This window comes from Alternaria arbusti, assembly GCF_024043155.1.
Source record: "Alternaria arbusti strain BMP 1465 chromosome Unknown scaffold_13, whole genome shotgun sequence".
Classification (NCBI taxonomy): domain Eukaryota; kingdom Fungi; phylum Ascomycota; class Dothideomycetes; order Pleosporales; family Pleosporaceae; genus Alternaria; species Alternaria arbusti.
In genome coordinates, this window is record NW_026249953.1 from 139,993 (window position 1) to 152,456 (window position 12,464).

The 12,464-nt window shown below is 54.3% G+C and overlaps 4 protein-coding genes across 4 annotated transcripts; 3 read left to right on the forward strand and 1 right to left on the reverse strand.

Moving 5' to 3' along the window:
• Positions 1-715: 715 nt before the first annotated feature.
• On the forward strand, positions 716-3,940 carry J4E86_008305 (uncharacterized protein; the record flags this gene model as incomplete). The annotated part of the gene is made up of 1 exon (XM_051448818.1): positions 716-3,940. The coding sequence occupies one exon, from the start codon at positions 716-718 to the stop codon at positions 3,938-3,940; it is 3,225 nt and encodes a 1,074-aa protein (XP_051299815.1).
• A 715-nt stretch (positions 3,941-4,655) lies between these two features.
• HPT1 (hypoxanthine-guanine phosphoribosyltransferase) lies at positions 4,656-5,651 on the forward strand (the record flags this gene model as incomplete). Its single annotated transcript, XM_051448819.1, has 4 exons — positions 4,656-4,688; positions 4,939-5,045; positions 5,123-5,551; positions 5,600-5,651. 4 exons carry the CDS (start codon positions 4,656-4,658, stop codon positions 5,649-5,651), a joined length of 621 nt encoding a protein of 206 aa, XP_051299816.1.
• Positions 5,652-6,087: 436 nt separating this feature from the next.
• J4E86_008307 (uncharacterized protein) lies at positions 6,088-7,059 on the reverse strand (the record flags this gene model as incomplete). The annotated part of the gene is made up of 2 exons (XM_051448820.1): positions 6,088-6,922; positions 7,037-7,059. The coding sequence occupies 2 exons, from the start codon at positions 7,057-7,059 to the stop codon at positions 6,088-6,090; spliced, it is 858 nt and encodes a 285-aa protein (XP_051299817.1).
• Positions 7,060-9,372: 2,313 nt separating this feature from the next.
• J4E86_008308 (uncharacterized protein) lies at positions 9,373-11,406 on the forward strand (the record flags this gene model as incomplete). Its single annotated transcript, XM_051448821.1, has 6 exons — positions 9,373-9,704; positions 9,755-9,853; positions 9,908-9,975; positions 10,034-10,380; positions 10,431-10,500; positions 10,553-11,406. The coding sequence occupies 6 exons, from the start codon at positions 9,373-9,375 to the stop codon at positions 11,404-11,406; spliced, it is 1,770 nt and encodes a 589-aa protein (XP_051299818.1).
• Positions 11,407-12,464: the final 1,058 nt, after the last annotated feature.

Below are 12,464 nucleotides of genomic sequence, written 5' to 3' on the forward strand. Positions count from 1 at the left end.
CGCGCGCGGAGTGTGATGGCTGCGAGGACTTGTCGCCAGGGCACAAGACCGACTAGACAAGGCCGTCGACGGTGTATTGCTTCGTGATGACTGCACCCGGGCTGAATATCCCCGGCGGCGCTGATTCGCCGGGAGCGCGTCAATTTCGCGAATTCCTGCTCGAGGCGGCGGGCGGTCGGTACCTGTTGCAGCGCTTATGCAACTCTCCTAATTTGTGCCGTTGCATGTCAGAGTAACGAACTCCTCTGACACGCCCGCTGAGGTCCACCAAGCTCCTACCGGCCCGCGACCTCCCAGCCTACAGGAATCGGGGATGAGGGAAGCGCCGCGTCTTGGCAGCGACTCAGTGAACGGACGGATCCAGGCGCGGGAGCTGAAGGAGACTTTCCTGCTACACGTTGCAGGCACCCATCCCTCACCACCGTCTGATTGCACCGCGCCAGTGCCGCACGTCACGTTCCTTATCCTTCGCATGCCCTCATTCTTTACCTGACCCCATTCACACACACCGAGACCTCTGAGCTCGCCCACGTCGACCCGCCGCCGCGCCCCCAGAGCAGGCCTCCACCAACCCGATTCACGATAATCACCGCCCACACCTGCGCTGCACCCGAGAATGTTACCGCGAATTTCAACCTCCGAGCTGTCCTGTTCTCCGGTCGAATGAGCGCCCGTCCCGCCGACGCCCACCACACCCGCACCCCTTCACCACGCCATGGGCGACGCTCTCCTACGTGTCGCTACAGGCGTTTCTCCAGCAGCCGAGCCGGAACCACACGTCCCCTACCGCTCTCCCACGGCGGAATACACGCCGCCGACATCGCCCCAGCCACAGCTCCCGTATGCGGCGAGAAGAGGCTTTGGAGCGCACCGGGCCAAGCACCCAGCTGAGCTCCAGATGGACACAGCAGACGCGCCACCCTACGAGCGGCCCGCCTACAGTCCCTCGCCTGCAGACAGCCCGACCCTTCCGCTTGCAGCACTGCCTTCCCCCGGCTTTTCCCAGCGCCATCGCGCTCCTTCCCTACTTCGCCATGCCGCCGTACCTCCCCCTCCCAACGGCGTGCAAGCGGGAATGGCATCTGCCCCAATGTCCCCCATAATGGCTCCTGCCATGGCCCGCCAGGACAGCGGCCCTCGCTCGCCTGACCTCCGCGCTATTTTCAACCCGCTCGCCAGCAATCCCGTCAATTCGACCGGGCCATCATGGGACTCTTCCAACGAAGACCTGTCTGGCTCACCCAGCTCCCCTCTCAGGCCCCGTGGAATGACCAACTCTTCGCAAAATTTCCATCCAACACCGCCTCTGAGATCCGTGACCTCGATCCCCGACTACGCCCAATACCGAGGCAACGAACGCTCCAATCTATCCGGCACCTACAAGCCGAACAGAGGTGTTCCGAACTGGTCCCACACTGACTACTACCCTCCCCCACCTCGACCGTTTCGTGGTGAGGAGCCACGGGCCAGTTTCAGATCTGGTTGGACCAATGCGTCTTCCAGTGTACTCGAGACTAGTGGCACGGAAAGAAGCAGTATTGTCACTGCACGGAGCTCCATCGCCAGTGATCGACACAACAGCGTCTATTCCCGGGATCCATCGAGAGATCGCCTGGAACGCCTTCGGGAACGCGACGGTTCCCCGGAAACTATACTGACTTCAGAAATCGCCGAGGAAGATGAGAATCTAGACGCTGTTGGCGATGTGTTAGATTCATACTACTACGATGAGGAAGATGAGGAGCGTAGTCCTATCATGGAGCAGGATGAACGAGACATGCACAGCCCCTCGCCAGCAGGTCTTGACGCGGAACTCCCCGAGCTGTCGCAAACGCCCTCTCGCGATTTTGATTCCCTCGACTCCTTTCAATCGAATGAAAGCCTCAAGCAATGGGATGATCGGACACGCCTTTCAACGCACAGTAAACTTGGACGTAACGCGGATTCGAAGGAGCTGTTGACAATTCGTCCTCCTTCCGGCTCGGATGTGGACGAGGTATACAACCTCGATCCGACAGAGCGAAAGGCGCTGCGAATCGAATTACTGCCCTCGGTACAAGTGAGCCCGTTCCAGGCCGCATACACCCCACGAACAATCGAGGCCGCAACGCAACAGTCCAGAAAGAAGCGATCGAGCACAGTGAAACGAACAAGTGAAGAAGCACCGAGGCGTGTGTCTGTCACACTGCAAGCTCTTGCTCTCAGAACCACGGAAGCCAAGGGCCACCGCTCGAGTAGATCGATGGGTAGCCGCTCACAGCTAGACCATATCCGTCGTGATATTTCCAATCTTCCACAACTGCCCCCAAGTCGGTCGCGAATGTCGCGCCAGGATTGGGCCAACATCGAAGCTTACTCCAAGCGACACAGCAAGAGACCAAGCGTCCCTCGCACTTTTTCCAGTGAATCTCTTGCCAGTTCCCATGTTCCTCAATCTCCGCCTATGCAAAGATCTGAGCCGCTCCCTGAGCTGGACGAAGACGAGGCTATTCCTCGTCGCGCTTCCACGAGTGTCTTCGACCGAAAAAGCGCACTGTTCGATCTTGGCATGATGTCTCAGCTCACGACAGCCAAGAGCAAACCCGAGTCCCCAAGAGGCCCTACATTGGCACCTCCCAGCCAAATCCCCACCGTAATACCTGGCCTGCGAAAGACGGCTGCCCCTACCGAGAGAGATCGCTATGGATTCAAGAAAGCTTCCGACAAGATCAACGTGCAGGAGTACAACGCATGGGCTTCCAAATACGAAGACCACATCTCCCGCCGGAGAGGCAAATGGATTTCCTTGATGGCTAAGCAAGGTCTGTCAACGAATGAGCCTACTAGGTTCCCTGAAATGTGCGAGAAGGTCAAGCGCTATGCTCGCAAGGGCTACCCTCCTGAGTGGAGAGGTGCCATGTGGTGGTACTATTCTGGTGGCCAGCATGTGCTTGCGCGAAAGGAAAATGTAGGCTTGTACAAGTCTCTGGTAGCTCGTGTCAACCGTGATGAGCTCAACAAAGACGACAAAGATGCCATTGAGCGCGATCTTGACAGGACATTCCCCGACAACATCCATTTCCGCCCGGAAGCAGCGACTGATCTACTGGACGGCGAGTCTGACGACGAACCAGTGTTGATCCAGGACCTGCGCGAAGTTCTATCCTGCTTCGCCCTGAACAACCCCAATATTGGTTACTGCCAGTCGCTCAACTTCATTGCCGGCCTTCTTCTACTGTTCCTGAAGCAGGACAAGGAGAAGGTCTTCATCCTTCTCACAATCATCACGCAAAACCATCTGCCTGGTGCTCACGCTCGCAGCTTGGCAAACACCGAGGTCAATGTCCTGATGATGTTGATCAAAGACTACCTGCCAAAGGTATGGGCATCAATCAACGACACCGATCTCATCAACAGCGGCGCCGGCTCCAACGCTCACCCCAACTCCAAGTTCCAACGCCAGCCCACAGTGGCCCTTTCTTGCACTTCCTGGTTCATGAGCATCTTCGTTGGTGTTCTGCCAATCGAAACGGTACTCCGCGTTTGGGACGCCTTTCTCTATGAAGGACCCCGTGCCCTTTACCGCTACGCCCTTGCCATCTTCAAGCTGGGTGAACCAGAAATCAAAAAGTACCGTCCTGGCGATGGCGAGATCTTCATGGCAGTCCAGACACTGCCCAGACGTTGCCTCGACCCCAACATCCTGCACGACCTGGCGTTCGTGAAGAAGGGGTTCGGCAACCTGTCACAGAACGTCATTGACCAAAAGCGCATGTTCTGGCGTGAACAGAACATCCTGGCGCACCAGACTTCGGTCAAAACCACAAACGGTCGGCGAATGCTTACCGTACCACAAGAAGAAGATGAAGACGATGATCGGGACAGCCTCAGGAAGGCCATGGGCATGAACCGTCTGCGCCGTCGCGCATCCCGCAAGTTCCGCCAAATGGGCATCAAGTGAAGAAGCCAGACTTCTCTCCCGCCCACGCCATCATCAAACAACCATTCAACCAATTGAACGTTCAGCACGAGTCCAACGTTCCTCGGCCGTGCCTTTCTCATACTTACATATACGTTTGCAGCGTTTTATCTCCCTCATCGTCCGGCGTTTTACCAAAAAAGAGAAGGTGGTCTATCTGGGTTACTTTGCTTTACCTTCTTGTATAATAATCACGATATACCCTTTTTGCGGGCGGAAGCTTTTCAACTTGAACGAAGGATTGTAGAGAGCTAGAAGGGATGGAGACGGGAGTGCTTGTCGCAAGCATAGCATCGCATCAGATGGACGTGCTTTTTGTTGGGTAATGGTTACGATGTTATGACCCTCATCAGTCAATCAATATACCCTGTTCGTCCTGCTTAGAAATACTTCGACTTTGCTGTATCTGCTTACTGTGAATCAAGACCTGCTACGGAAGGGTCCACGAACCAAGGCGCGCATGTGAATCACAACTACGTTCCACCTGATTGGCCTAGACCCAGATTGCGGGGCACTAATCCCCCACCATAGATTTTCGGCGTACGCCGCTCTAGCCTTGCCTACCTAAGTAGGTAACCATTTCTTGACTCTCCCGCGGGCGGACAGACTTTTTTTTGCAAAAACAATTCCACTCCTCTGTTTGACTTTGATTCCACTCTTTACACTTGGAGATAATATTCAGAATACTACCGCGAAAATGGTCGAGAAGGTTTACGTCACATACAACCAGGTACGTTCTTTCGAGGTCCAATGTTACACATGCGATCAGACACCCCACGCACGCACGCGCGTGAGGTGTCTCTGTGTCACCACGATTTTTACGACGCGAGGCTGGTATCGCGCCATGCTGCTATTATGGAAAGCGATCCTAGAGACTTGACTCGTATCGTATACATGCGACCACGACAATCGAACCCTTGCGCAACACGAAGCAGCAAACAAAGCACAAAGAATACAGCTAACAACCCTCCTCCCCACAGGTGCACAAGCTGTGCCAAGAAGCCGCGGACCAAATCCTCAATGACTTCAAGCCCAACCTCATGATCGCCATCGGCGGCGGAGGCTACGTCCCCGCGCGCATCCTCCGGTATTATATCCCCAAACCCCACACGTACACCGTACATACCAAACCAGACACACCAACTAACAAACCCGTCTTCCCAGATCCTTCCTCAAGCGCGAAAACAGCCCCAACATCCCCATCCAAGCCATCGGCCTCTCCCTCTACGAAACCCTCCCCACAACCACAGACAAAGACGTCGAGACGCCCGGCACAAAAGTCACACGCACACAATGGCTCGACCTATCTTCTCTCGAGATGGCGAATCTGATTGGCAAGAACGTGCTCATCGTCGATGAGGTCGACGACACGCGCACGACGCTGGAATACGCAGTCAGGGAATTGGAGAAGGATGTGGAAGCCGCGGTCAAGAAACTGGGTCGTGAAGGCGAGAAGACGAATTTCAGTATTTTTGTGCTGCATAATAAGGATAAGGCGAAGAAGGGGGCGTTGCCGCAGGAGATTCTCAAGGGCAGGTATAGTGCGGCGAGGACGGTGGGGGATGTTTGGATTTGTTATCCTTGGGAGGCTACGTATGTTTTGATCTTGCTCTTATATGTTCTCAGCTAACAATTTTTTAGTGATATTGACGAGCACGATCGTCTGTCGAGGGAGCAGGAGGGTAAGCAATAGGATTCCATGTCGGTTATGGGTTCAATAGCGAATACGAGGCAGGACACAAGGGAAATGAGATGATGACGATGGAAGAGAAAAGTATGCATGACACTTACGGCATTCGGTCGATAGCATTTAACGGACGGATGGGATATACAGGAGTTTGAATGGGATTGGATAGCAAGATAGATGTATTGAATGAGCGAATGACTTTGCATAGATGGCAGTGCTGATCTAACGAATTTACCATTTCACAGTTCAGATTCGTTATCGGTCATGGTCGACTGATTAGTGATGGGTTGATCGGAGTAGAGATTTTGGATGCTATGGCGTGCGACGTAGGAGATGTGAATTAGGGGAATCTGGGCGCAGCAGAGAGTTCAGAGCTGATTAGTGTCCTGTTGTATGGAGCGTTACTAGGGGTTGCTACAGATACACTACTATACCTCAATGACTAGTCAGATTCTGAACGCAATGCAAGCAGCTCCCCTAACATATCCTTTGCACGGGCATATGGCCGAGACTGTAGCCACCCCTTGTAATGTGGTTGATCGAACCACGTATCCAAACCCTTCAACACCTCAAGCTCTCCCATATCAAAGAACGGCCCGCTCTCCCTCGGCCACTTGCCCTCGTCGTCATCGTCAAAACAGAGTACGTAGAACCTATTCCCCGCGTTTCTGACAACATAGTTTTCGTTCATAACAACGGGGGCGTTGATATCGAGATCGAGTGACTCGTGGTCCGTTGATTCAGACACGATGGGCTTATAGGATTTGCCGTTACTGGCGCCCTCAACCGCATTCATGTCATGCTTGTCGGTTTTACCATCCATAAGCGCAATCGTGTCACGCATTTCGACGTCCCCATCCCAGAATGCGGCGTAGCATGTGTCCTTCCACCACGCCATGGCACCGTTGGTATGAAAGAATTCGGGATGTTCATATAGCCGGGAACCCTCCCATACACTCATGTCCATCTCTTCTTCGTTGAATCGCACTAGGAAGGATGACTTGCCGTTGGTGTCTCGCATGACTATTGACAGTATGTTCTGTTTGTCGTCGACTGGGACGAAGGTGTTCGTAGTATAGGACCACTCCGAGAAAGCAGTTACCCCGAGGAAGTTCGCGTGATGTGTGCTAAGACATTCCCCGCTGTATGTGTAGCGCCCGAACGCGAAGAACTGTTGATGGACAGGAACGTCATTGTTACGTGCGGCATTGGCAAATAAGATGATTGTCTGGGTCGCAGGCTGTATGATAGGAGCGATACCAATCGATTCGTTCATGCTAGACTCGGGTTAGCTTTACGTGCAAAGAATGCATAGAGGATCCCAGTGTTGGTGTATTCCTTGGCTTCAAAGGGTACGAGCACCGCTCAGCAGCCCCAGAGAGATTACTTACACGACATCGGTCCCCCAGAACATGTTATTGGGTTCAAAATTAATATTGAAGGATCTTCCACGCTGGGAGTCATATTCCCAGATATACACCGATGCAAAACCGGAGTCGATATGATAACATGCGACAGTGCGCTCTCGACAGGCAACGCTGGCGAAATAGTTGTTATTTGGTACTCTGAACTTCTTGCAACCTCGTTTGCCATGCAGTTCGTGAACGTAGCAGATGTTCGCCCAGGTTGTTAGCGCCACAATCTCACTAGATACGAAGACGTCGATAATTCGTTCACGGCCTTCGCCACCCAGGAAGCGAAGATCCCATGTAGCTAGATCGAGGACGCAAACATTTCGCGATTGGTTTTGCGGGGTGAAGGTTAGGCTTTGCCAGATGAGACTGTTTCCTGCTAGATAGATATCATCTATACTGTCCTTGGGTGTTATCTTGTAGACTTTACGCGGCTTGCCAGTACGAAAGGCATTTATCTTGCAGGCTTTCTTCTGACACAGAGCGTGGTCGGCATCTTGGAAGTTGACAGTACCTTGGTACCAATTGTTGAGGCTTGCTTTGATAACGTGTAAGCTCTGGAGAATGTGCTTCCATCGTGTTGAGACACTTTGCAAGCGGTAAGGAGCAGCAACGTCTAAATGCGAGAACACCTGGGCCACTAGCTCAACGGGTAGATTGCCGATGACGTCGAATTGGAAGGTACGACTACTTATCGTGGCGTGGAGCGTCCTCCACTCATACGGCGATAATTCTGCTGTTAGAGCTTTGAGTGCCTGTTCTCTCTCATGTACATGCATGCGTCGAAAGGCATTGATGAATTCGGTAGCCATGCTGCTTTTTCTGCCGATCAAAGGCAGGGCAATCGATAGGACAGCGACTCGCCACCCGAGCGGTCGGTGATAGACTGGTGCGGTGACGGCAGGTGGTAGCGTCGGGGTAAAGCTAACGTTCTGCGTTGACGGCACCTGGGTTGGCCTGGGGAAAGTCGGTCGAGGCTGACTCGAAGGAAGGTTGGTGGTTGACGTTTATCCAAGGAGGTCTGTGCGTGTAGGCTGCCTGCAGACCCTGGACCCTCCCCTGGCTTACACCACGCGTGAAAGCCGAGGATGGCGTCGATGCTCGCGAGTCGTACTAGCAATGTTTGACCATGGGCAAGGGAGTCAGTCGGCTTCAGCTGCCCGGCAGCATTTGAGGCAACTCTGGCGAAGGTTCGGTATTCTAGTCTGTGCCACTGCCTTCCGCATCCGCAGCCGCATCACGGGCACTCGGGAGGAGCATAGGCATATGAGGCGCATTATATGCTGACCCCGCAGCAGAAACAGTTCGCGTTATAGTGATATTAGCGGTGGGTTATTATGGTCGAGCAATGTTTCAGTGTCTCGACCTGCAGCTGGCCGACGACAGGGGTGGCGGGCACATGCAACGTCGACAAGGAGGGACGTCTCTGCCATGAGCTGCATGCCATTGCCCTACCATGGCAGCAAACCCGGACGGCGGGCCATGGACTGTCAGCGGGCGTTGGGGTACCTAGAGCTACACAGTGCTGAGGGCGGTGATAGATAGGTAGATAAATGAAGATGACCATGTGTCCCCTCAGCGTTGGATGACACTTGGCTCGGCTGGTGGTGCGCAAAGGCCTTCAGATGCTCCCGCAGCACGCTCCCACATCGCGATCCCCCATAGTATTCTCAGCGGTAGCGCTACCGTTCCGCCCTCGACGCCCCGTGCCTGGACCTCCTTTCCGTCCGTAGCCAGTGTTGCGACACGCCAGCATATCTCGCCGCGCCTCGCAGTCTGCAAGTTCCCACGAACCTGTCTCCTCCTCCCTCCGCCAAGCCTTGCACGCTCAAACACAGTATCCCGGAGCATCTGGAATTGTCGTCGTCTTCAGCGCTCGGACCTGCCCCTCGGACTGCGCGAGCTCCTATTCCTCAGCGACGGCCGCTCCCGATCCGACAAAGGACCACTGGCACCGTCTGCCACGCCGACTTTTTCTGGAACCATATTTCTACGGCTCGCGCAGGCGCTAGAAGAAATCCCCAAGCCTAGGAAGCTTCCAAGACGCTCGCCCGCCGATTCGAAGCTTCTGCGGCGACGTCGGCCACACATATCGCATGCTCCTCCGCATCTTCTCCGCCCGCCCACGTTCGCTGCCACCCATAGTCGGGACCCTGCATCCACCCGACCTCAAGCATTTTTCGAGACACTTCTGAATCTCTGCGCCCATCGCACGCTGTCAATTCCCTTTCCCCTGCACGACCCCCGTGCGCCCGTCTCCACGCACGCAGCAGGCCTGACACCTTAACACCACGCCTGCTCTCCACATCGCCCACATGGCTTCTGTCGCAGAGGCCCGCCGCAGTCCCTTTTCGGGCGACCCTCACCATCCCAACCTGCACAAGTCGATTCCCATCCTGCCCTCGTCCAGCCCGAGGCTTGCGGCATCCCGGGACCCCATGGACATCACGCCCTCGTCGTCGACCATGGGCCCGCCCAACGAGCGCACCCAATCGGTCTCGTTCCAACTGCCGTCGCAAAGAGAAGGAAACGGCGATTCGGAAAACACATCGCCTCCCAATGGCAGCACGGGGCCTGCAGTGGGCGCTGCCGCAGCTGCACAACAGCCCAAGGTCGTCCAGACGGCCTTCATACACAAGCTATACAAGTACGTGTGCCGCAACAGTACGCACGCGATGCGACACTAACACGACACAGCATGCTCGAAGACCAGAGCATCCAGCACCTCATCTCCTGGGCGAGCACTAACGAGAGTTTCGTCATGTCACCCTCTAGCGAGTTCTCCAAAGTCCTTTCGTACGTACACCTGAAGCCACGGCCGCTTCAGGCTTTCCGACTAACAAATCCCAGGTCCTACTTCAAGCACACCAACATTTCCTCATTTGTGCGCCAGCTGAACATGTACGGCTTCCACAAGGGTACGTGTCCGAGTTCCTTCCGCCATGCCATAATCACATGCTGACTGTACTGCCGCAGTGAGCGACGTGTTCCACACTGGATCGCCCGACACTCCCCTATGGGAGTTCAAGCACGGCAACGGAAACTTCAAGCGAGGCGATCTGGTCGGTCTGCGCGAGATCAAGCGACGTGCTTCTAGACATGCCCTCGTCCATCGCGAGTCCTTCCCCGCGCCCAAAATGCCCCTTGGCCCACCAGCTGGGCAGGCGGTCGACCCAATGCCGGACCCTGTCGAGTCACGTCTCCAGAGTCTCGAATACAACCTCCATGACATGCATGCGCGCATGCAGCGATCAGAAGACACATGCGCATACCTCACTCAAAGGAGTTCGGTGCTAGCCGAGGGCATGATGAAATGCCACCAAGTAAGTCGATTGTCTAGACTCCAATGTACAACAGCTAATAGATTATACAGTGGAATCAGGACCTTGCAAACCTCATCATGCAAATGGTGCCGGACCCGGAAAACCCTATCCATAGGGATGGTACGCGTCAATGCTCAAACCTTATCTGCGCGACACACACTGACTTTTGCAGTCGCCATGATGCAGCGTGAGATTGCTCGACAAACAGACATGCTCCGAGCATTGGAGCCACCAGAAGATGCACCTCTCTCCGCACGCCAATCCTACTTTATGCAAGTAGACAGCAGCAACGGCCCACCCCTTTCACCCCGGCAAATGCCACAAGACAATCTAACAGAATCGCGGAGAGGATCCTTGGCGAACGTTTCACGGCAAGCTCCATACAAGGCTGCGATCCCGGCCCATCTTGCAATTTCTCCGCGACGTTACGGTTCAATAGGCACGGGTAATTACTCTCCATCTTCAGCCAGGACCCCAGTTTCCCATCAGCCACCCCCACCTCCTCCTCCACAAGTACAGCAGCCGGGAGGTGCAAACCAGGGGAGCAACTTGCCAAGCACTTTGTCCCCTCCGTATAATCTATATAGGCGGCACACCTCGGCAGATATCCGCTTACACGGTTGGCAACCGCAGCCACCCAACCCTGCTGTCAATTCGCCCTACGCTTCTGGTTACAACTCCACACAATGGCCCTCGTCACCGCGCCATCCACCTATCGGAGGTGGTGACCAGCAGCTCCGTGATGCATTGGAATCGTACCAATTACCCCGCGGTCCACGGCAAGCACAGTCAAGACACGGCTCTCCTCCACCGCAAAATGAGAACATGCCATCGACATTAAATCCAGATGCTGGCTGGACACTACCGGGAGCTAGATACCCTTTCAAAGGCCTCGACACTGGACCACCTACTCGACGATCTAGTATGGCGTCCAATGTCCACTCGCTCCTCAATCCCGCGGAGACAGCGGAGCGCAGTGAGGAGGATGAGGGAGATGACGTGCGTAAGCGAAAACGCATGCAGTGATGATCATACTCCCCCTGTCCGACGCAAACTCTTGTTGTGTCACGCGACTTCATTTATTCTGTTGTGTCTTTGCGTTTGGGTATGGCGTTCAGCGAGTCCCGCTCCGGACATGAGATCCATATTTTTCGATTCCCACATCCTCATCACCGCGTCTGGATATGTCTACCCATATTCCGTTTCCTATTTTTCTTATCCATTCCTTAATTCTTATCCAAAAAAGCTGCTTGCATAAAGACATGTACATGCATTGGGTGGTGACGACTTTCGGTATTGCTGCTCATTGATAGGGAGTAATTACGTGTTTGAGTGTCGATGGATTGACTCCACATTTCACTTTGTATGTTGGCAATCCGGATGGGGAGGTTGAAGGTTGTGTTGTGTGTGCTAGCCTTGCATGAGGGTCAGCTGGAATGTGCAATGTAAACTTCGGTTACTTGTGATTACCTGGTGTTCTTACATACCAACGTTTGCAAGCACTGCATATACGAGTAACCCCCTGACTACCCTGTTGTGCAATGCATGTAGTGGTCGCCGATGTCGCATGTGTGGAAGGTTGACCCTGACGCGCAGGTGATGTCGATGCTGATCAGCTGAACGAAGCGAGTGAGCTTCAGGTCACGGATTCCAGTTCGCAGAAAGACGACCATTAGATGCGGGGTACCACACAGACCATTCTTAGTAGAGAGGGAGGAAGATCCGATAAGTTTTGATCCTTTGCATTCAGTGAGAAAGAATATACTACAACAGCAGTATACAACCCAAGACTCCATCCCATCCATCGGGACAGAAAGTTAGCGACCGTGGTCAACCAGCCAACCCAGCTCCCATCCCAAGAACACCAAACACCACTCTCCATCCCATATATACAGTCCAGTCCCATACATCCAATCCTCTCCCGCCCATCTCCCAACCCCCATCATTCTCCCTCCTTCACCCTAAACCCTATACCCAAGCCACCCAATAGTATTCGAATAAACACTCAAATTATCCCTCCAACTCGCCTTATCCACCCCATCCACCGTAACCATCCACTCACTGCCCACCTCACTAAGCGCAAA